This window comes from Brachyistius frenatus, unplaced genomic scaffold, assembly GCF_029030835.1.
Source record: "Brachyistius frenatus isolate BFR_SWC_R1_liver_20210118 unplaced genomic scaffold, ASM2903083v1 Contig_150, whole genome shotgun sequence".
Lineage (NCBI taxonomy): Eukaryota > Metazoa > Chordata > Actinopteri > Embiotocidae > Brachyistius > Brachyistius frenatus.
In genome coordinates this window covers 903,077-928,161 of record NW_027210749.1, presented here as the reverse complement: position 1 = coordinate 928,161, position 25,085 = coordinate 903,077, and the positions used below count along the sequence as shown (strand labels likewise).

The following is a 25,085-nucleotide window of genomic DNA, read 5'->3' as shown; positions in this document are numbered from 1 at the left end:
ACCACATGTTGAACATTTCTTCACACGCATCAAGCAAACGATTCAAACAGAGGTGGTCGCTCCGTTTAGCTCGTTAAAATGAAGACGTTGGATCGGTGAAGACAAAGATGAAAGACCAGTGACCAAAGACAAAGTGTTCTTCAGACCACCAACTTTTATCTTTTGCGCTATTTATTGAGTCTCTTTCTGTCTCACTTCTGATGTCTAAACAGGAACAACACCTCAAAAAGACACCTTTATATACAGTAGTAAATGGGTCTCAGATTTATTAGCATCTTAGATATTAGAAATGTAAGAATATGCTTTTATTATTTCAGCTGTGTTGATGCCAAATTAATATACAGTTCAGTGTGTATATATATATTCATACATGAAATGATAAACATTGATCCAGCAACATAGCAAATGCATTTAGAAAACAAAAAGTAAATTCATGTCAATAAAATGTGTCCATCAGTTATCTCGGTGTTGTTAGCTAAAGTCACTCCTTCTTCTTAGTTTTCTGGAGGTCCATCTGAAAATAATCCCTCATTCATTAGAAAAGAAGATTCAAGAAGACCTGTTTTTGGGGGCGTGTCTGTTTGATTGACAGGCCTGTGGTGCAGTCAGGTTACAGCTATTGGTGGGCGGGACGTAGTGTCGTCAGGTTTCCAATCAGATCGGTCAGATCCACCGCTGGCTCCTCCCCCAGCTCGTCCAAATATGGTCACTTCCTGCTCCAAACCGCTCCGAACTAGCAAAGATGGTGACGGACAGAATCTGAACTGGAGGATTCATAACGTTCACAAACCAACGATGACATCACTGATGGTTGATGACATCACTGATGGTTGATGACATCGCTGCTGGTTGATGACATCACAGCTGATTTCTAATGTTTTGTTTTTACTTCAGTAGCTGCATTTGCAAACTCAAAATTCCTTTGTAAAAGTTGTAGTTTGTTTTAAGATTCCTTTCATGAGTAGCGAACTATTGCTATGACAGGTGTGTTTTTAGTGGCCTCCAGGAAACATTGTAATTATAGTCTGTGCTGTTTGCAGCGTTTCTCTGTTTAAAAAAACAAAATGCAGCGCCTGTGTTGTCAAATTGGTAAAAATTCTTTCTTAATTTATTAGTTTTTTGTTGTTGTCTATTTTAATGAGTTTTCTCAACTCGCAGAGCGTTGAGCTCTCAGGACGGTCCTATCTGTTAATTAAGTGAAACCATTTGAGAAAATTTAGAGAAGAAAAGCCTCCTCGGTGGAACGGCGACCGACTCGCAGACACCTGAAACGTGTTGAGGAGCAGACGTGTGCTGCGTTCAGGATGACACACTTCCTGTCGTACACTAACAAACAGTGAACACATCACCCGCCAAAATATCCACAGCTGGAATTATTTTACCCAGAAATCAACGTGTTTTCTGTTCAACACACTGATTCTTCTGTCCAGTGAAAAAGAAACACTCTTGTGTGGCGTTCAGGAACAGCTGCAGCTTCCTCAGACGCTATAATTAGAAAAAAAAAGTGTTTTTTTTTTGTTTGTTTTTTTGGTGGGGGGGGAGGGGGGATAGGTGCAGAAACGAGCAGAGAGAGTGACAGTAAGAGGTGTCATCTTTTTCCTCCCACGGTTTCTCTCTGCTGCCCCCTTCAGGACGGAGGGAGGAGGACGATGGGGGCCGGCGGGTTCCCCCCCGACGCTCTGCTGCTGCCGCTCTTCCTGCTGGGCCTGATCTCCGGCGTGTCGCCCCTCAACCCCGACGACCCCAACGTGTGCAGCCACTGGGAGAGGTCAGTCCCCCCCTCCCCCCATCTTCCAGATGATATGCTGCAGTGAACTAATGGACTTGCCGCCACAAATCAAGAGCGAGCGTTTGCCAATAATCAAAAAAAGGTAAAAAGGTTTTACGGCGGGGGGGAGGGAAGAGGGGCGGGGGGGGGGGGGTCGTTGGAGGCCGTAAATTCACAGCGATGGTGATGTGACGTGTTGAGTGGTCTCTGAGCGACGCGGGTCAGAAGCAGGTGATGTGATCGATAATCTCCGTGGAATCAGACAAACTGATATTAACTCTGACGACGGTTTCACTTCTGAGGCTCAAGGGTCGGGGCAGTGATGTGATTCTTAAATATCCGGAGTTTGTGGTTTTGATAGATAAATAAATATACTTCAACTTTCTTGACACCGCAGGGGGAAGTTGTTTTACTACAGCAGCATAATGTTAGAAACATACAGAATAAAAGCAATACAATTGACAGAATACAAATAGAGGCTATAAAATAGAAAGTATAAAATTGTAAAAATGTAATATAAAATTTAAAAAATAAAGAAGAAAATTTTAAAAATAATGTATATAAAATTGTAAAAATGTAAAAGAAAATTGTAAAAAAAAAAAAAAAGATAAAGATAAATTGTACATTTTTTATAACATTTTTAACATTTTATATAACATTTTAAAAATGTCCAGTAATTATGAATTTAGTATTTTAAGAGAATAAAATACAAGTTTTCCTGCACAATCAATTAAATACCTCTTTATGCCGGCATTGATACTTCACGTCGCGATTATCGTGGCATGGTAAGAAAAATAAGTTTCCTCTTTGACGTTTACATTTGGGAAATATTCATAAAATAGTTTTCCAGTTCTAAACTAAAAACCTTGACATTATTTCAGAGAAATTTCTCAATTTGATGTTGGAGGGCGGTTTGTTATTTTTAAAATGACAGAAGTTTATTCAGAAATAGAAATTAAAATGTGACTCTTTCTCCTGTTAATCTGTGTGTGATTTTATATATAAAAATTGTATATATATATATATATATATATATTTTTTTTTTGTGTGTGTGTGTTCCTCCAGTTATGCAGTGACTGTTCAGGAGTCTTACGCCCATCCGTTCGACCAGGTCTACTACACCCGCTGCACCGACATCCTCAACTGGTTCAAATGCACCAGACACAGGTACGTAACCATGTGACCTACTGGAGCACCTGATGGTTCTCGCTTCATCTTATTTTTTCCTGATTTATCAATACAAAATTGAGCGTAAAATATCAGAAAATGTTTTAAAGCCCTTGGTGACACCTTCAGGTTGTCCAAAATCCAGAAGTATTACGTCAACAGTAATGTTTGGAGTTCTAGTTTCACTTTCAAAGCATTTTTTTCTTTCCGTAATTTTTTTTTAACATTATAGCATAATGCACCATTTTTTGTGGAATAAACATGAGTGGCTCCTAAATTTCAAAACATTTGGTCATGACTTAATGCGAAAATTTGAATAAAGCAGTTAGCTGGATTGTAATCGGGTGCAGTGTCGTGTTGTTGAGGTAAAGTTGTAGCTGTTTCTAATGTTATTGACTAAATACAACAGTCAATAACGTATATTGCCATCAGTTTAAAGTAATAAAGTTAAAAATATAATCCCACTATTTTCAACAGGTGTTTTGGATTACTTATTTACACGTTCCTGCAAATGTTTCAAAATAAAAGCCTTGTTAAGAAAGGAAGAGTTCCTGTCACACTTGAGGGCTTTTAATTTGAAACAGATACAGGAGGTGTTGAGTTTGTGTTAACAGCATTAATGCAGTAATTTAAACAGGGCAAACGGTGGCGGATCAAAAGGAGTCATTACGTCATTATGACAACCTTCACCATTTTATTTGTTTTTATTGACTACGCTGCATTAAATACATTTTAAAGATTAATTTATTTTCAGGCACTACAAAAATAAACAAATTTCAACTTATTCCGGAAAACTTTGAAAATGGTATTTCCTAACTTGGAGAAAAAAAGTGCTGCTTCGGCAGCATTACACAGATAACTGCAATAATATGGTCGTAACCAGCTTGACTGATATTTCAACTGCACTTTTCAATTATAGTACTGTATTATAGCCTATATAGAATAAAGATGTATTTTAGACATATTTTACACAAGACATATTTTACATAAAATTTGGAGTTATCATTGTTCTTAATATCCACATAAAATCACATTATACTCTGTTATAAACCATAAATGTAATGCTTTTATTATGCTCGCTGCTAAAAAGGGCTTCATGGTATTTTTTTTATTACATAAAGCGTTTAAAAGAAGGAGTTTTTATAGCACAAGATTGGACTGTTAAATAGATTTAAGACAAATCATGAGTTTCCTTTCTGCTTTCCCTCAGAGACATAAGCAGACCTCATGTACAGTATTATTAACCAGAGTACATCCTGTACTGTACACAGTTTGACTCTACAGTCACCACACTGTACGACATAACTCTGACAGTTCAGCTCTGCCCCGATGTGTTCGTCTTTAATGAGCAACCGTCAGCACGGCGGCTTTTAATGACCACATTAAGCTTTATGGCCGCCGGTTTAGCTCCGGCTAAGAGCTGAGTCGTGGATCCTCGCAGCCGAAATGTCAGAAAACATCGGTGTCCTTGGACGAGAGGCAGAAAACTCTCCTGAACATCTTAAGTGCTGCTCGTCTTTCAGAAGTGTTGTGATCACTGTGTTCTTGTAGGAGTGGCAGCGGGAGGCACCGCTGTCAGCTGAATATGCGGCTGAACGAAAAGAGCACAGACTTACAGTTTAATGCTCAATGCACTTTATTTTTCAGGGAAAACAATTCTTGTGAGTTATTATTTTTCTTTATGAAATCATTTTAGATTTTTTTTTAATAATATTTGTGTTTAGCAGCCCCAAATCACAGAATAGATCCACAGACTGTTTATAAAAGAGTTCGTAGCTTCAGGTCTGTAAAATGGTTCTGATACAGAAATGTCTTCAGCTGCAATACCAGCGAGTGCCACTAGAGGTCGGCTCCAAAAAGCCTCCGGCTCCATAGACTCCCATTCAACTTCTCTCATCAAATCCAAAGTGAATCAAATGTGTCCATCAGTTATCTCGGTGTTGTTAGCTAAAGTCACTCCTTCTTCTTAGTTTTCTGGAGGTCCATCTGAAAATAATCCCTCATTCATTAGAAAAGAAGATTCAAGAAGACCTGTTTTTGGGGGCGTGTCTGTTTGATTGACAGGCCTGTGGTGCAGTCAGGTTACAGCTATCGGTGGGCGGGACGTAGTATCGTCAGGTTTCCGATCAGATCGGTCAGATCCACCGCTGGCTCCTCCCCCAGCTCGTCCAAATATGGTCACTTCCTGCTCCAACCGCTCCAAACTAGCAAAGATGGTGACGGACAGAATCTGAACTGGAGGATTCGTAACGTCTCGTCTGCCGACATTGATCCTCTCTGTGTTTGTGTCTCGTGTCCAGGATCAGCTACAAGACGGCGTACAGGAGAGGGGTGAGGACGATGTACCGCCGACGCTCCCAGTGCTGCCCCGGCTTCTACGAGAGCGGAGACCTGTGTGTTCGTAAGTCCCGTTCATTCCTGATAATCGTTTCAACCGAATTGTCGGGTGTACAAATAGAAATAAGTTTACCTGGAAGAGGAAATGCCACATGAAGTCCGACGCTCCGGAGTGGTTTAGAATCAGTGACTACGTTTACATGCATTTAAGTAATCTGATTATTGGGAGAAATCTGTCAACAAAGATGGACACCGTTCAGTCCTGCGGACTTTTGCTTTTGCAAATTTTTTATTTGGATTGTTGCAATCACAAATGTTTGATATTTGCGGTGACATTTCTTAAAAATTGCGACGTAATTTGTGGACTTTTAAGTGTTTTTTTTCAGTAAAATTTCAGTAATTAGCAAAATTGCAAGTTGAGAAAAAAAGTTGCAATTAAAAAAAACAACAAAAAAAACACCTGAAATGTGATTTATGCAATTTATCACTGAAAACGCGACTTTTGATGACAACGTCATTGTCAGCAGAATCTTTACTACCGCTAGCAGAGCTATCAGAGCAGAGGTTTTGGCTGTACTTTTTTTTTTTTTTTTGCCGGCACTTTTGCTTCTGCGTTGGAAATCCAACGTAGCTACGTCGTTACCACAGCAACCAATGCAGATAGGTTCTTTATGTCTGGACACACTAAATCTGATCCGCTCACTTTCAAACAGTCCACCCGAAAAATACACGGTACAACCCAGATCTTACTGGATACCACGCTCCCACCTGACCTGGACGACATCACGTACAAAATGTGTGGTAGCTCGTTCCTCTCCTTCAGGGAACAGAAGTTATTGTCGTAACATTTGGTTTTTGTTTGCGTTCACCTGCTGTTTCCTGTGTTTTGGATCCTCTCCACCTGTACAGTAAAACACTCGATTAAAGGAGAAAAAGTCAGAAACATCTGGATTCACTCTCACAACCTCTTCAGATTTATCCCGTGAGCTCTTTCGAAGGTCCCGACCCTCATGTTTCACACTGATTTAAATCTTTTAAACTGCAGGTTTTATGTTATTAAAAAAAAAATCCGTTTTAAAAGTTAACAGTCCGACCCGGTTCATCGCCTGCGGCCTGTTTCTGTTCGAGTCGACACTGTCAGCAGCAGAGATGTGAGCCGTCAGCGTCTGATGATGTAACGATGATGTAAAGACCCAATAAATGTCCTCGCTTCACTTTCTAACTAAACAAAAAAAAAAAATGGAGCCTTTTTAATTTTATTGTCCCATCAGGTGTTAATACGCTCTTCACTTCTTTTTATCTGAGACGTATTGACGCCGTTAAACTGCAGCCGGCTGCACATCATCGTGTCGGATCAAAACCAATAACAAAAAAACATTCTCACTTTCTGCACAATAATTCCCCCCCCCAAAAAAAACATGGCATAACGTATCTGTAACAAACAAAATCATTTTCCTGTCATCTGCATTGTTATTTTTCAAAACTTTTTCCTTTCTTTTTTTTTCCCGCCTCGCTGCACACAAAGTATCCCGGCTTGTTAAAATTGCAGCGGTTCAATCTCAGTCGTTATCTTTTCACTCGGCGCCGGCCGGTTATCTTTATCTGCCGGGAGAGCGCCGTCAAGAGTCGCATCAATCCGGCTACGTTACAAAACCCACGGCGTTTCTACTTAAAGTTTGACCACGGACAGCTTTGAAAATCTGCGTTAAAATTGGAAGAGAAAAGTAGAAAGGACGAGAAAAAAAAAAAAAAAAAAAAGCGTTTGGACATCAGCTGAAAGATCTCAGCTGTGTTGTTTGAACACTTGTTGTTTCCTCTCTCACCTTTCATGCCGGGGATGATTTCCCGCCGCGACGCCTCTGTTGATCAGACAGATAAATATCCCTGTTTGAAGCTTTTTGGTGCTTTTTCTTTTTTTCTCCTCCGAATAGAAGAAAAAATAAAACCCATCAGTTTAGAGCTTCAGACAATTAGAGGGAGCAGATGAGACGACAGATGTTGTCTCAGAGCGGATACGCAGCGCGCATTCAGTGTAATTCTTTATTTAAGTGTAAAAACCCAGCTTCTGTTATTAATTGTTAGAGAAACGCTCTGAGAAACTCTCCGCTGCTTCTTCTCAAAAATCCATTTATCTCGTCCCGTCTGACGCTGATTTAAAGTCTCCAGCGTCGCACAAACGTTTCACGATTGAAACGGTTCATTTAAAAGCTCATTTTGTTTAGTTTTGTTTGATCCCGAGAATTTGTTTTGGTCGGAAAGTTGCAAAGTCACAGCGTGGCCGACGTAAGAGCTGGTCCGCAAAAGGACGAGAAAAAACGCTGCAGTAGAGTTTCAGACGTGTCGTTTGTGAAGTGATTCCTGAAATTTACAGCTTTAACATTCACGCTTTGCCTTTAAATCCTGCAGATATCACGGCAGATAAAACCTGTGAATTTAGTGATCTCAGAAGTGCTCGAGTTTATTAACTTTAGAAGATGTTCTCATCAACAATGAAGATCAATCGAAAAAGAAACTCGGAGGCACAGCGACGAACACGAAGCAGCAGGAGGCAACGACCTCCATCAGGAACTATTCAGAGTCGTCTCTTCATCAACATCATCACTGAGCTCCTCACGTTAACGTGACCGCTGGACATTAGTGATGTTACCATGGAAACCTGAAACTGGAGCAGAGAAACAGCAGATTTTGGGGAACAAACTGTTCAACACGTCCGCTTACAGCCAAGTGTTCCTGAGCCCATGCAGAGATCTCCACTGATTCCTCTTCTCGACAGTGAGCGGGGCGTGTTGTTGTGTTAGAGAAGCTTGTTGCCATGGCGTCACAGCTCAGCACAGACTAAAATACAGCAGGGAGGGAAGGACAACGAGGGATGAATGAAACTAATCAGGGGGCGGGGCCAACAATCATACAAAGGACAGGAAGTAAAACAAAGACAGACAGCAAGAGGGGAGTCATTTCCAAATCCAACAGGAAGTACCAAACCCAGACTGACCTGAAGACTACGAAGCAGAAAAGAAGTCGGAACCAGAACAGAACCTCAGAAGGTCCCGGTGGAACTCGTGTTGACAGTCTGACTCTGGGGGACCAATTCACGGTGACACAAAGAAAACCCACCTGGTGTCTCCTGACCTGACGATCCTTCTTCGGTCTCGGACGGTGAAGCTCCGCCCCTCTTGAAACGTGATGTCATCAGAACACCTCGCCCGACTCGTCGTTTCATCCCCGTAGACTTTCTGAACATTTCAAGTGTCTCTGTTGACCGTTTACACAGTTTGACCCAAAATCTGATGTTTTTCTGGATCCTCAGGCGACACCGCTATAAAAACAACCATGATTCTTTATGGAAATCACTGCACGGGCTCAGGAACACTCGGCTGTCAGCTCCTCTGCTCCACTTTCAGGTCCATGTACTCGACACAAATAGTCCGAAATATAGAGCCCATATAAACATTTACACTTTTTGTTATTCTTATCGATAGGACGACTTTATGCACTGTCACCGAGGACAGAGGTGATACAACCAGTCCGTCTGTCCTCCCGTCCATACGGCTCACATTAAAGTGAGTTCACGAGTCCAAAAGCACACGACAACACCAGAAACTGAACCCCGGGGGGCTGAATTACAAACGCAGGAGGACTGTGAACGGTGACATCAGAGTTCAGATTCGACCTTCTTCTTAGCCACTCAAATACCAGATATTATTGATGGATCCCTCAATCCGACAACAGTCGGTCAGAGGATGGTCTCTGATTGGTTGTTCGGGTACTTTCACTGCTGCTCCTCAGTGATGAAGCAAGGCGGCAGGTGTCGTCGGTATTTTAGGACCTTCGGAGTCCGTTTGTTGGGAGTTTGTAGGAGCGGCTGGTTTAGTTGTTATTGAATATAGATTTTTTTTTTTTTGCACGCTCATACAGGAAGGAAGAAGAGAGAATAAGATAGTTGTCCTTTTTGAATTTCCTCCGACTGCGTCTATAAAAGTGAGATCTTTTGAAATGCAATCCTTTAAAATCTTTCACTAAAAAATGTCCCCAAAAAAATGTGTAAAATGAAAAAGAAGATGTCCGTGTATCTCACCCTCCTGCATCCCATCGAAGAAATCAATTATCCACCCTAGATGGTAAACTGTATGGAGCAGCGCTGCTTTTCTTTACCGGAGAGAGGGGAAGTGAATGGGTCAGCCGGGAGGGCGGGGGGAGGTGGGGGGTTGTATTGTGTGTCTTTATTCGGCGTCTGCTTGTAAACAACTTTATTAGATTCTCCCGCGGGACCCAGACGAAAGCAAACCTCCGACTCCATTGTGGAGACGCTTCGCACGTGTTTTTCGGGGCCTCCGGTCGGCCGGGCGATCCGAACGCCCGCGAGCTTAATTCTTCAGCGTTAACGACGCGGCCGTCGTCCGCTGACACTAACGAGCTCGGACAGGTCTTTTGTTGTACGCTTCAGCCGACTGAAAGGTTTTCCTCTCTCCAACGGAGGAGGAGGGAGGGTGGGGGGGCGGGGCTAATTTGATTACAGGGTTTTCCTCTGTCTGTTTTTCATTTCCTGTTTATCTCTCAGATGAACATGTAATTATGTGCAGGATGTATGTTTACTAGAATTTGCGACTTAAACTGGACGTGTCTTTTTTTTTATTTGATTTTTTTTATTGTTCGTTGTCTTTCAGTCGCAGGAAAACTTTTTGTCGTGTTTCCTGCCAGCCTGAAGGCCGTTTTTTTAATTTTTTTATCTCCGACTTTGTCCTCCCCGTTGAACTCGAGCAGCTCGGCTCCTCTGTGACCTCATCAGCCATCGACCTGCTTCACCCCCCCTCCCCCCTCCACCAACAACTCTGATATAAATTACTGCTGAGATTTTGATCTCGACACAAAAATGCTCCTCTGATTCAGAATAAAAGGAAAAATGTGTCAGTGAAATAACAGGAAGCTGCAGTGTTGGAAGTTGTTAAAAAAAAAAAAAAAACATCCAAAATGTATCATTTTCCGCATTTTCTATCTTTTAATTTCAATATCTGTAGAGATTAAAATGCTCTGAAAAATTATATTTCAACCTGAAGTGAGCAAATGAACTGTATTTGAATCCCACGTTGAAAAAAAGGGAATTTAGTCTGAACGGAGTCGAAATAAATTGTTACTGATATTGATTTGAATTTTGTTCACATAAAACAACCTTCACAATATTAGAGACGAACACAATAATTCAACAATTCCCACGTGAGTGAGCGCTGGAAGGGAAAATGTGTCTTTTAAAAGGAATAAAAACCTCTGATAGAACCAGACTCTTGTCGGGCGGCCGAGGGGAGAGCAGAGCAAGAGAAGGACAGCATAGAGCATGTTGGACCGGCTTCTTTTTGCAATTCCACATTCAGCATTTCCTCCGCTAAGGAATCGCTGCAGAAGAGTAGAAAACTTTATAATTGTAATCCAAAAACAGAAGAAAACCCTCGAGAGAAAACCACAAACACGTTCTTTTTAACATGCTAACTTGTGCCACCTTCAAAATGACCTTGTAGTTACAGCATGGGAAGTCGTGCAAGATATGCTCGGAGTTGCTAGGCAACGGCAACATAAACGCCACCTCGAACAGTTGAGGAAGCTAGCAGGTGGGGTAACGTAACGCAGGAAATAAAAGGCACGATAACAGAGGGAGAAGATGAGGCCACGGGAACGGCAACGTCTTCCTCAGACGTGTTATTAGATTACAAAGAAAAACAGGAACTTTCATAACTTCTGACATTTCTGAGAAATCCCCGAAATACATCGCAGCTCGCGTTTACACGGATTCTTCTCGTGAACACAGGAAACACGACACGAACGTCTGAAGTCCTTTTTTTTCAACTTTTTACTTTTGGAACCTTTGAAGTCTCTCAGCTTCTCCAGAGCTCGCTCACCTGCTTCTGATTTCATCTGTAATTTAATCATAAGATGGAGATCTCATTTCCATAAAAGACTCAAGAATGGGAAAAACATTCATAATCAGGCAAACATACAATAAACAAACAGAGTTAACACACCAGGGACACGTCTAATAAACACAATAAGGTAAATAAAGACATGAAATGATGGAGCTTTTAAATCTGTAGTTTGAGGGTGGCTTGCTTTTTATTTCTTTTAAAAGTTGAGTTTTGTTTTTATTGTATTTTATTTGTATTTTGAAAGTTGCAGAGCACCTAAAACTTAGAAAAATGAGGAACATCTGAGGTCCTGCTGTTCTGCAGTTAAAGTACTTTAAGCTTTAAAACAAAGATCATGAGATGAACCAGATTCACAGTTTGAAAAAGGACAAACAGCTTTTTAATTCTGTAGAATAAATTCTGCGTCGTCCATAGAGATGGACGTTGACCTGCTGAGAGGGAGCAATTCTGTTTTTATTTATGTGCAGTGTGTGTGTGTGTGTGTGTGTGTGTGTGTGTGTGTGTGTGTGTGTGTGTGTGTGTGTGTGTGTGTGTGTGTGTGTGTGTGTGTGATTTTGGGGTGAAATGATACACAAAAATTCAGTTTGGTGCGTTTTCAGAACAGCGGAGAAACAAACAGAAATGCATCGGTTCAAATTTTTTGTCATTTATTTGCAAGAATTGAAAAAACCCATGAAAAAGTGTCTGATTGTCTGTAAACTCAAACGGAAACGCTGCTTCAACATAGAAAGTTCTGGCAGTGAGACGTTACGGTTAAAACATGTCGTAATTTCTATAGTTACAAATGTCCATAGGGTTTTTAATTACGTTATTAGGAGCAGCTTTTTTATGATTTGAAAGTGATTTGTGGATGTTCATCTTTGATGCCGATGACTTGATTTCATTTGGTCTTCATTCCTGCTCCTGTTAAATCTGGTTACATCCCTGATGCAGCATTTCTTTTAATCTGATCTATCATTCAGAAACATTGAAAAAGGAGCATTAACATGTCCGCAGCACAAGAGGAGAGATATTAAAACTCTTTCTCCGTCTCCCGGGGATGTCGTGATCCGCCTGTCTGACAGGTTTAGCGGGCGATCCGACGCCGGAGGAAGACGTCAGGTGTGCCTTTAAAACTTGAAGTCCCGGCGCTGCTCCTTGTGCTCTCGGTCCTCCGATCCAGAGACTCAAGGGCACTAAAGTCTGCTTCGGCGTGCCGAGACAATAGCCCGGATTTAGGTAGTGATTATTTAATTTGATATCTATTAATCTTGTCGTAGCCGTTTCTGATGTAATCCTCCGTGTAGCCGTTTCTGCTCCGATCCGCAGGATGAAAGGATTAGACGCCCCTTTAAAGATTTATCAGCTCTCCTTGAGGATTACAGGAGCATGTGTCTCCGGCTCTCTTATTAAAATCTGCGCCCGTGTTTGCAATGCGTTTTGTCTCGCACGGACAATCTGCCGGAGAGCATAAAAGAGTCCATTCAGACGTTTATAGAGTAGTTTATACAAAAGCTGCGCACTTGAGTTAACTTTTATTTAACGAATACAGAAAATCTTTCACTTTACTTTTTATGTGTTTCCAGTTTGAACGGTTTCAGTATGTAGAATTTAGACAGGAGATCTTCGTTTTCACACCCGTTTGCTTTGTTAAAGCTGTGCTAGCCGGTGGCTACCACTTAAATATGTGTTCACATAAAAGAAGCTTATTCACCTGGTTTGGGTGGAACTCAGCTATGTGAATAAATGTTTCTAAACACGAGTAGCTCCCGGACGCTTTCATTTTGTCAAAGTAGCTCTCGGAGGTAAAAATATTGGAGAAAAACAGTATCGGGGCAAAGGGTGAAATAGACACGCTGGCTCAGTGCAGCAAAACGTGACATAGCCACGCTTTGCGCTCTCCAGGCGTGAAAGTTACACGTTTTCCCGTGAAGGACGGAAATGAAATCTGCTGCAAGCCGTGTGACTTATGGAAAAATGAAGCTTTTAGAAAACAAACAAACAACTTGAGACACATATTGTCACCTCCTGGATTCAAACTACGGATGTTACATTTATTCATCAAAATAATTAAGAGATTTTTTAATGTCATGTACTTTGCCCGTCCTCCTTTAACCTTCAACAAAAATAAGAAAAAAATTATCTCAAAACTTTACAATTAATTTAGAAAAGAAAAGAATAAGAATAGAAAAAACTGTCATCTTGTCAATTCTCTCGTTTTTGTTGCCGAAGCAACAGCAGATGTGAAAGTGTTCTTATGTTTCTGAAACATATTTGTGATTTTAGAAAACTTTTTTTTATTTCTGACGACTGTATCAGTAAACTAATCGTGAACAGGCTTTTAATTCAGCTGCTCTTACTGGATTTTTGTCTTTTTGAAAATAAAACAAAGGTTCATCAGACTGGAACACGAAGCAGAGTGCTGAAGATGTCTGTGTTTTTTTGAATCTGTATTAGAGGCAGCAGCTCGTCTCCGGCCGCTCAGTAGAAATCTTTACTCTGCGTTCGGTGCCGAGTGCCCGAGGCCGCGAGGGCTTCTGTCCTAATGCACGGGAAAAAAAAGCTGTAAAATGTTAACGCGCTGCCGTAATAAATTTAGCGAGGACGACCCCTCCGTGACTGAGATACTGTAAAACCCACCTTCGCCGGGCTCGGTCTAACTCCTGCACTTACCTCCTTCCTGCTCGCGGACTTTCTCCAAACTCAGCACTTCACTTTCCCAACGCCGCGCTCATTTTTAATACCCCCCCCCCCACCTCCCCGCAAGCCCTTAAAAAACAGGTCGGCTCGTCGCACACATGCAGGTCCTATCAAATCAAAGAAAAAGCTTCTTCTTTCATTTATGTGATGCTCATTTGTTTCCCGTCCACATTCATGGCGTCATATCTGTGTGATGGAGGAGCCGACGTCTCCGAGCTGTCAGCCCGCCTTCCAGCGGCGCCATCCCTATCTGATGCTGCATGCAGTATTTATTCTCTGATACACAAGTGAGGCTCACACAATGAGTTGGATGGAGGGGGAGGGGGAGGGGGGAGGGGGTTAGACGAAGTTCAGCCTTTCATTTTTTAACAAGTTTCACAGATGATAATAAAGACGCTTCTGCTTTGATTTTTCACTCCATTAAGCAACATGAAGTTTTTTTTACTATGATAGGTTCAATTACCATTTTTACACCTTTTTTTTTTTAATTTAATTTTTAATTTTGAAACTATGGGACTCTGTGTGTGTGTGTGTGTGTGTGTGTGTGTGTGTGTGTGTGTGTGTGTGTGTGTGTGTGTGTGTGTGTGTGTGTGTGTGTGTGTGTGTGTGAGCACTAATTATAATGTAGAAAGAGGTGTCAATGTCCTCCGTTGCCAATACAAAAAGGGAACAATTACCACCTCTCCCACAATGCACTGGGCACTGGGTATACCGCGGACACATCGCCACTTCACACCCATTCACACCCTCCGCTGGTTGCCAGGCAACCCCAAAATTAGAGACTGCAAAAAAGTCACTGCGTCTGACCGACAAATTGTTGCAACAAATCACACGAAAAACAGCAAATTTTTATTTTTAACAGTCGTGTTAACGGGTCTGACTCTCAGCCACACGCCTCTGATCAAATCAAATGTCTTTATTATCCAGATTTACACAAGTTATCTGTGAAAAAAGTTCGACGCTGCGTCAAAAAATGCTTTTTAAAACTCCACAATGCAAAGAAGAAACCAGATAGAAACATGATCCAGAAACACCGCCGCCTTCTCTGGACCGAGATCATTGACGATGGACTGAGGTGCAGTGGACAACTGTCCTGAGGTCTGATGGATCACAATCTGAGATTCTGTTTGGAAATCATGGATGCTGCATCCTCCAGGTTAAAGAGGAGAGGGACCATCCAGCTTGTTATCAGCTCAGTTCTAAAGCCAGCATCTGTGATGGTACAGGGATGCATTAGTGCACATGGCATGGGTAGCTTGAACATCTGGAAGGAAGCATTAATGCTGAATGATATATTCAGATTTTGGAGCAATTATTAGCATATTTACAGAGTGTTGTTAAAACAAGAGGTGATGTAGCTCAGTGGTGAACATGAACCTGTTTTAACTTTTTTGACACGTGTTTTACCGGCATCAAATTCAAAATGAGCAGATATTTTTCATGAAATAATACAATTTCTCAGTTTAAAAAATGTATATGTTGCCTTTGGTCTTTTTTCAGCATCCCAACTTTTTTGGAAACATTATTGTAATTTTCTCGATGATAGTTCTTTTTTTATTCCAGTATATAAACATGGACATGGACGTTGCAGACTGTAGCAGGACACTAATATAGCTAAAAAAACATACATTGCAGATTTTATAAGTAGGTTTGTAAATATTTAAGCGTAAAAATATCCTTATTTATGAATAAGTAATTCATAGTCTATCACTTAAAAAACATTCCTATTTTAAAAACGGCTTTGAATTCAGTGTAAAAACAATGAACTCCACTTTTTTGTTGTTTTTGCTTGTGGAACAACAAAAGCTGAAGGAAGTTATTATAGATACAAACATGCTAGATTATATTGTACAGTATAAAAGCCTCGAGGGGGTTTCAACACAAACATCCCGCGTGATGCAACGACTTCATAACTGCAAGTGAAAAAAGTTGCATTTATATTATTAAAAGTCATTTTGATGTGTTCCTCTTTGAAGTCAGCAGGAGGGACGTTTTCATGATGAAGAGTCCTCCCGCCTGTCTCTGTTCCTTTTACTCCCCTTTCGCTTCTGACTGTCTCTCTCTATCATTATTTCCCTTCCTCCTCCTCTTCCTTCTCCTCCTCCTCCTCCTCCTCCTCCTCCTCCTCCTCCTCCTCCGGCCTCTGGAGCTAATCGCTGTGCCGGATAATGACAGCGTGACATGCGGCGGCCCTGTGAAAAAACAGCGCTCCATTTCTTACGTTGTGATGAGCCATTTGTTTTGAACCTGCAGATATCGCTCGGCGGCTCTCTGCTGTAAAGGTGGTGTCATAATGAAATATTACAGCGGTCGGAGAAGCTTGAGGTTGAAAATGAAGATGTCAGAGACGCCTTATCTGTTTGCTGTATAATGCCGATAAAGAGCTATCGGGATACTTGGTGGAAACATAAATATTAACCCGCCAGTCATAATTTGTACTCTTGATAGATTCATCTGCGTCTGGTTGATATATTAATACGTCAAACAGGAGAGCTGAGACTCGATAACAGAGGAACACTAATAATGTCAGACACGGGGTTGAAGCCTTTACACGGAAAGTCAGGAATTTGTTATTTTTTTTTAGATCTGAAAAACCACCGAGTCAGACGTGTTTTCATCAGACGTGTTTTCATCAGACGTGTTTTCATCAGACGTGTTTTCATCAGACATGTTTTCATGACTCGTCACATTTTCGTAATGTCCCAGAGATACGTCACTAAAACGTCAAGATTTGGCACAAATGTTCACTCGGTCCGAAGGATGAATTGATTCCATTTCGGAGGTCAAAGGTCACTGCGTCCTTTACTTTGTCCAATGCAAAAAAATTCCCAAATTGTTTTGAAAAAACATTTTATTGAAATTTTATATATTCTAAAGAAAATTACAATTCTAAATCTAAAATAAAATTTAGCAGAAATGATTGTAAAAACCTTTTTTCTAAATGTTTTCTTGTCAGTGTGTCACGGCCTTGATCTCTCGACTGGCAGCTTAAAGACAGACAGTCAGACAGATTTACTTTCTTACTTTATTGATCACATGAAGGGAAATTGTTTAAAGTCAGTGTAAACTCATTTTATAAACTTTTTAGCTGCACAAAATTTTATAGTTTGTGTCGTTACTGTTTGGATTTTACTGGACTTAACAAAAAGGAGATTCAGCTCAAGTTTGTCAAAAGGGCCAAAACAAAGCAAATGAGGACCCAACCTCGGCCCGCGGGCCCCTAATTGGGCCGCTCTTGGCCAGTAGAATAAAACGATGAAGCGGGTTCCTCTTAGCAGCGATGAAGCTGTGACCAGTTTCAAAGAGAGAACTAATAATAAAACACTAGAAAACACAAACATAAAGAGCAGCGTTCAGTAAAATGTCCTCCAGAAGTCCTCGTCCTCGTCCTGCTGTCTTCAGGAGTCCATCTGTCCAGCATGAGTCCAGCCGCTGGTTTATGAGGACAGAGAGAGAAAAACAGAGTGGAAACCATAAAACCTGAGCTAATTATCGTTTTATATCCGAAGGGTCAAAGGTCAACATCGACGTGACATCATAATGTTCTGAAAAAAAACCTTTTCTGTCCGTTATTCGTGTCCGTTACGGAGGACGAGGAGGACGAGGAGGACGAGGAGGACGAGGCACGTGGTCAGACACTGAGTCAGCGACAGACGCGTGTGAAAAGCTTCCACGTTTTAGAATCTGTTGTTTATTTCTGCAGCGACATCCCAGATTTGAAAGCTTCCGTCTGTTGTCATGGCAACAACTCCTGGTTTTTTTTTCTATCTGGAATCAGATTTACTGGTGAAAATTCCTTCGAAGGCGTCCCTACATATATTCTATGAGCGTGGACAGACGTGGATAAAAAAAAAAAAAACTGCAACTTAATTCTACTTTATTTGTTATTTTTTTTCACGACTTCTTTAGAAGTTGCACTGTGAAACTAGACGGCGGCCCGAAGCACAATCGAACGGAGACGTTATACACGATCCTACAAACGCGTTTATGTGCCGCAGAGGAGGCGACGGGAAGGAACTCGTTTTGGAAGGTTTTCGACTCGATCTGATAAAGTTTTGGGTTTTAATTTTGTGCAGAGTGAGGATGAGGACATGTTGTGTTCTGTTGACGTTGTTTGTGTTGACGTTGTTTTGGTTCTTCCTGTCTGTCTGCAGCGTTGTGTACTGAAGAGTGCGCCCACGGACGCTGCGTGTCTCCTGATACCTGCCAGTGTGAGCCCGGCTGGGGAGGACTGGACTGCTCCAGCGGTGAGTCCCAGAAAATCATCCTCAAAGTGTCGCTCTGCTTTTATTCAACCTGCGTCGTCTTTTCTCTCATATACGAACATCAAAAATGATCAAAACTTCCAGGCATATTTCTCTATTTACTTATCGGCTGACGTGCAGGTGTCGATCAAAAAACCCTTCAGAGATTTGTGCTGTTGAACGCAGCGCAGCGACCAACCGGAGCAGCAGGAAGCAACGACCTTCATCAGGAAGTATTCAGAGTTCAACATCATCACTGAGTTCAGCGGTCACCTGAACGTTTGTGATGTCACCTGAAACGTCAGCAGATTTTGGAGAACCAAACTGCTCGCTTACAGCCGAGTGTTCCTGAGCCCGTGCAGTGATTTCCACTAAAGAATCGTGGTTGTTTTTATAGCGGTGTCGCCTGAGGATCCAGAAAAACATCCGATTTTGGGTCAAACTGTGTAAACGGTCAACAGAGACACTTGAAATGTTCAGAAAGTCTACGGGGATGAAACGACGAGCCGGGCGAGGTGTTCTGATGACATCACGTTTCAAGAGGGGCGGAGCTTCACCGTCCGAGACGCCCGTGTTGAAATCACAAACACCAGCGGTCACGTGAACGTGAGGAACTCAGTGCTGATGTTGAACTCTGAATACTTTGAAAAACACTCCAAAAGTCACCAGCATGTAAAAAGTTGTTCGCACAAACTTCTCCGTCGTTTACCAACTCACGCACGAAGACGCTCGCCGAGCGTGAGCAGCGTTTAATCGTGTGCGACGCAGCGTAATGATCACAGATTGGCATTTTAACGGGACGACAGTTAACGACGTTAACCTTATGTCAAGTTTGAAGAGCGCTGTTTTTCACAGCGGAGGCCGATCTCCGGTTTAATGAGCAACAAGGACGTCGTGATCTTCTCGTTTGGCTTCGGCTCAAAAACTCCACGCGGGACGTTTCAGTTCAAGTTTGGATTTATGATTTAGAGCATCTGAAAAGCAATTTATGGTCGTAAATATGTCATCATATGGAGTCGACACACACACACACACACACACACACTCTCTCACACACACACACATATACACAGACACACACACACAGACGCACACACGCGCACACACACTCTCACACACACACACACACACACACACACACACACACAGACACACACACACACACACACACACACACACACACACACACACACACACACACACACACACACACACACACACACACACACACACACACACACACACACACACACACACACACACACACACACACACACACACACACACACACACACACACACACACAGCTGGGGTTTGATTTTTGTCGCTGCTCATCTACGATGATTGTCAGACGTAGAATCTGAGTCCAGACCAATAAGGTCTTTATAAACCAGAGATGAAATCCCGAAGTCACCCCCGTGTTGCTGCGGAGACGCCGATCGGAGATTCTTCTGCTCAAGTTTGTATTCATTGTGCAGCAGCTCCAACGTCTGATTCCCCACACGGCTCCTGACTCACCGTAGATATTAATATCAACTCTGTGTCTTCTGCATTTTCAAACCATCTGCAGTTTTCTAAATTTTTCTCCTGCTTTGTTTTTTAGTTCCGTAGAATCAGAATCAGAATTTTGGCCTTTTTCCAAAAATGTTTTTGTCTCTTTTGAACACATTTTGAATTCGCCAAAGTTGTTTAAAGGTCGACCAGAGAAAAGAGTGTTAAACCTGGACATGTGTGTCCAACTGAATCAGCAGCCATCAGTGATGTCATCATCCATCAGTGATGTCATCTACCATCAGTGATGTCATCGTTGGTTTGTGAACGTTATGAATCCTCCAGTTCAGATTCTGTCCGTCACCATCTTGATAGTTCGGAGCGGTTTGGAGCAGGAAGTGACCATATTTGGACGAGCTGGGGGAGCTTCAAAGCATCAGGTGCAGAAATAGAAATAGTTTCTGGTTACTGGTCAGCAGCTCTCTGAAGATCTTCAGGTCGCTTCTGGGGTAAAAAAAAAAAAAAAATTAAAAAAAAAAATTAACTGATTGCACTTTTGAAGTGGAAATGAGGCGACTGCATCTCGATATCAATCTCATCTCCTCCGACTGGTTCCAACGTTCGACTCTTCAGACTCTCGCTGCCCTCCTCGGTGCTGCAGGAGTCCAGTTCAGTAGAACTCCTCCGTGTGTGTGTGTGTGTGTGTGTGTGTGTGTGTGTGTGTGTGTGTGTGTGTGTGTGTGTGTGTGTGTGTGTGTGTGTGTGTGTGTGTGTGTGTGTGTTTGAGGGGATTTGAGGGGGTTTATTGCCACTTAATGACCCCCCCCTTCAGCCCCCCTTTAGTTATTGGTCTCCTGCCCCTCCCCGTTGTTTACCTGTTTTTATTGCTGCTCGTGGAATCGAGGGAACCGAAGAGACGGCGGTTTCTGAAAATCTACCGTCACTTCGGCCGAACGTGAAGCACCGGATGAAGTATTGACCGCTAACGTGCTGAACTCGGCACGTTTCTGTCTCCGTCCTCACCGCTCCTCTGTGTTGGTTTTTTAGTGATGAAGCGACGCCGCAGCCTCAAATATATTTTTTCCTCGCGTCCCGACGGCAGAATCTGTCGTCTTGCTCGTCACCGGCGGGAGAACGTAATTTGTCGCCGGATCTTGATTGGCGGTCGAACGCCGGCTCCTCCGGTTCGAAGCTGAGGCTGATGGGAAAAGAGTTCGGCGTCTGTTTCACTGCTGAGACACGAGAAGATAAAAGTCCAGCTGGGATTTTGGTTGATGAATGTTATTCTGAAAATCAAACACTTTAAACATTTTTGGAAGATGAAAGTCCGTCTTTCATTAAATATTCCCCACATAAAGGTCCATTCACTTTTTTGAAGCTTTTAGTCGCCTCTCGCTGTTTTCATTGAGTGAACTGAGCTTGTTTTGGTTTCCATTATGTGAATTAAGAAAGTAACGTTGGTCAGAAACAATTCAGCCTTCAGCAAAGACTGAAAAACACAAGACAACCGGACCATATGTTTTATTTTAGTCCTGAAAAATGTGGTAAATGAATGTACTTCATTATCAGCTCTCCAAAGAGAGAAAGCTCGCTGCCGTTTGAGTGGAAATCTTTTCAACCTAGTTATGAAAATAATGTTTATATACTTCTAATTTGCAACAGTAAAATGTTTTGAAAAATTTACAATATTTCTTGTTTATTCATGAGCATGAAGAGAATTTTTAACCTTTAATATTCCAGTAAAATTCACCTAAAATTCCTCGTCAAGACAAAGTAAAGTGAAAGCTGCTGTTGAACTGTTTGTCGTACATGTAGCATAAGTTTGGTCTCTTTTTAAAGGTAACAGTCTGAAGTTTCACGTCTCATCAGAATCACTACAGGTGACTTTGATCACACTGAAGCAGAACGTTTTTTTGCAAACAACTTCCTGTAGCTGGAAAACAGCACGAAGTCTGAGTCCAGATTCAAATCTGATAACGACGCCACAGAGAAGGAATATTTTACAGCTGGTTTTCTGAGGTGGTGTTCCTCCAAAAAAACAACGGCACAAAATCTTTTTCCTCTGAGAATTTGGTGAAAAACGTTGTTTATCTAAAAGAGAACGCATCAAACTCTTTACAATGAACACAGATGAGCAGCGTGAAGTTTGTAAAATGTCCATCAGGCTTTCATTTCATGATCAAATCAGCAAGCAGCAAATAAAATCATTTTCTGACTGAACGCACACGACTGGCAGGGAGTTATCTTTCAGCGTTATACTCTTTGCGTCCGGTATAAGCCCCGCCCACTTAAAACCGCATATCCTTCTGTTCGGAATCTTATTGGCTATAAAAAAGCGTCAATCATCGCCAACGTGGTTTTCGACAGCTGAAGGAGGAAACTCTGTTCGACAACGAAGGATACGGAAACGTTAATTTAATTTATGGAATATCTGTAAAGTTGATAAATATTCATACTGAACGTTTCACTTGACGTGTTTCATTTTGTTTTTGAGGAAATGTTTAGGAAACTAAACGCACTTTTTTAGTAGAAAACAAGACGGGAAGCGTTCAAGTTTTAAATATTTGTCCAGAAACCGGATTTTATCTGAACTTTAAAACTGACCGCACGTGACTTCATTCAAACACGTACCAATAGTTGTAAAAACACTCGTATTTAGGAGAGAATGTTCCATTTAAAAACGTGTATTTACAACACAAAAGAGTGCAGATTTGTTTTCCTTTTAAAATACGCAATACACACCTGAGGAACGCGTTTTACCTGAAGTGACTCAAACTATCAGGTGAGGAAGGACGCTGAGGAAGAGGAGGACGGTTGTCCTCTGCAGCTAACCAGATTAGCTCTCCGAGCCGCCTTCTCGCTCCAAACTCAGGACCAGCCGAGGATCTTTGATGCTCTGCCAGGCGCTTAAATTTAGAAGTGGACTGAAGGGAGAGAGAGGAGGAGGAGGAGGAGGAGGAGGAGGAGGAAGAGGAAGAGGAGGAGGAAGAGGAGGAGGAGGAGGAGGAAGAGAAAAGTAGCGGGAAACAAAGACACGAATGACACAGAGGACAAATTCTGATGAAAATGATCATGTAATGTAAAGACGGTGATTATAATGAGGGAGATTATCGAGGATCAGATAAAAAGAAGGAACGTCGCAAAGAAGACCGTTTAAGACGATGAAGATTATTAATGGAGTCGGGCGGCGGAGACGCAGACTGCTGCAGCGGCACTTTAGGAAGCGAATAGTTCGGATCGGCGGGGAATTACGTCTTTAAGGAAGTTAAAAAGGAGACAAAGTTGTGTTTGCAATTTTTAATGAGGACAGATTCTGCAAAAGAAACATAAAAAAGAAAAGCATAAAATAAGGAACCGATACGTGACTCACAGTATTTAGAGTTTACAACATCTTGATTGTATGAACACGACTTCAAACTCCAGAAACAATAAAAAGGTTTGTTGTAAATCTTTGATCCAATTAAATTTGCATCATTGTCAGTGCAAACAGTTTTTAATATGAAACACATACCCCCCCCCCCGATGTCCATCTTCCTGTCTGTGTTCCCCCGTAAGTGATGAATTCGGTGCAGGTCTCCATTTGTTGTCATGGAAACGGACAATGCCCGAGTACATTAAATTAACATGGCTTTTATGATGAGCTACGAGCGGCTTTTTGAGACTTCAGTTGTTTGTGCTGCGTTTTAAAGGACGAACTTAATATGTAGAAGCAAAGTTTCTCCGACAGAGTGTGAAGACGAAATCGGAGTTCAGAGCTGGATGTGTGTGTCGAAAACAGAAGGAGTGAAGATGTAAAACCCGGTGTGTGTGTGTGTGTGTGTGTGTGTGTGTGTGTGTGTGTGTGTGTGTGTGTGTGTGTGTGTGTGTGTGTGTGTGTGTGTGTGTGTGTGTGTGTGTGTGTGTGTGTGTGTGTGTGAGAGAGCAACCCGGGATCACAGGTAGACACCATCCACTGCAGCAAAACGTTAGATAGTCACGCTGTTACACGCATGTAAATGTCATGTGACGCTAGATCATGAGAACAAGACGTTAAAACCACAGTCTGGATATAAAAGAGTTTGTAGCTTCAGGTCTGTAAAATGGTTCTGATCCAGAAATGTCTTCAGCTGCAATACCAGCGAGTGCCACTAGAGGTCGGCTCCAAAAAGCCTCCGGCTCCATAGACTCCCATTCAACTTCTCTTATCAAATCCAAAGTGAATAAAATGTGTCCATCAGTTATCTCGGTGTTGTTAGCTAAAGTCACTCCTTCTTATTAGTTTTCTGGAGGTCCATCTGAAAATAATCCCTCATTCATTAGAAAAGAAGATTCATTGATTGACAGGCCTGTGGTGCAGTCAGGTTACAGCTATCGGTGGGCGGGACGTAGTATCGTCGTGTTTCCAATCAGATCGATCAGATCCACCGCTGGCTCCTCCCCCAGCTCTTCAAATATGGTCACTTCCTGCTCCAAACCGCTCTGAACTAACAAAGATGGTGACGGACAGAATCTGAACTGGAGGATTCATAACGTTCACAAACCAACGATGACCTCGTGTTTGTTCAAAAAGTTTAATTTCCCTGTATATCACATGACTCTGAGCGTTTTTGCAGGGAAACGTGTAACTTTCACACCTAGACAGCACCAAGCGTGTCTATTTCACATTTTTGCCGTGATACCAGGTTGATGTGAGGCACATTTTACCTGCTGTGTCTTTTTTTTTGTTTTTCCTGTAAATGTTCCTATAAATATGTTAATGTGCGGAGGTCGCGTGGTGGAGACGACACTGTGGCTGTCAGCGGCCAGCGTGGGCGCTCGCTCACCGCCGCGTCCAGACGGGCCATTTATCAGCGCCGGGTTCATGCAGATGGAGGCAACACACACACACACACACACACACACACACACACACACACACACACACACACACACACACACACACACACACACACACACACAACAGCAGGTGGGGAGGATCGTGCTCGTACACTTTGCCTGCAGTGATGAATTTGCTTCTCTTTTGCTGCCGAAGTCGCTGCACGAGCCAAGTTTCACACCATTTCTCTTGCTGGCATCCACGTAAACGGGGGGAAAGCCTGTCAAGGTGTGCGACGACATAATGCGGCCCGCGCTCCCCTACAGCCGTTCTTCGTCTCTTCTCACTCTTCGGTTTGTCTCCCGTGAGCCTCTCGCCTTCTTATCTCCTGCTGACACTCTCAGCTCAGCGCCACAAAACCCATGCAGATCCAAAGAGTGCAGCTTCTGCTCCGGGTTTGTGTTTGACACTCAGCAAAACTTGGTAAAGACTTCTTTGTAACACCGAGTTTAATCATCGTGATGCGTTTTTTGTAGTTTTGTAACACTTAACAGTAAAGGGACGTTGATTATTGTGAATTAAGAACTATTTCGTTGCATTAATACCTTTAATGAAATAATCGGGAAGTAACTTGAGTTCAACGTCTGTCATTCATGATCTCATGCAAGATGAACACATTTAATTAAACCCTT

The 25,085-nt window shown here is 42.2% G+C and overlaps 1 protein-coding gene across 1 annotated transcript in view; it reads left to right on the top strand.

The window, feature by feature from the left end:
- Nucleotides 1-25,085, top strand: part of LOC138631151 (multiple epidermal growth factor-like domains protein 11) — a 122,340-nt gene that overhangs the window by 32,049 nt on the left and 65,206 nt on the right. Inside the window, exons 3-6 of the mRNA XM_069715933.1 lie at nt 1,632-1,768; nt 2,834-2,935; nt 5,236-5,336; nt 18,018-18,110. Of these exons, the coding sequence (XP_069572034.1) occupies nt 1,650-1,768; nt 2,834-2,935; nt 5,236-5,336; nt 18,018-18,110 (415 nt within the window). The 5' untranslated portion in view covers nt 1,632-1,649. The remainder of the gene's footprint in view (nt 1-1,631; nt 1,769-2,833; nt 2,936-5,235; nt 5,337-18,017; nt 18,111-25,085) is intronic.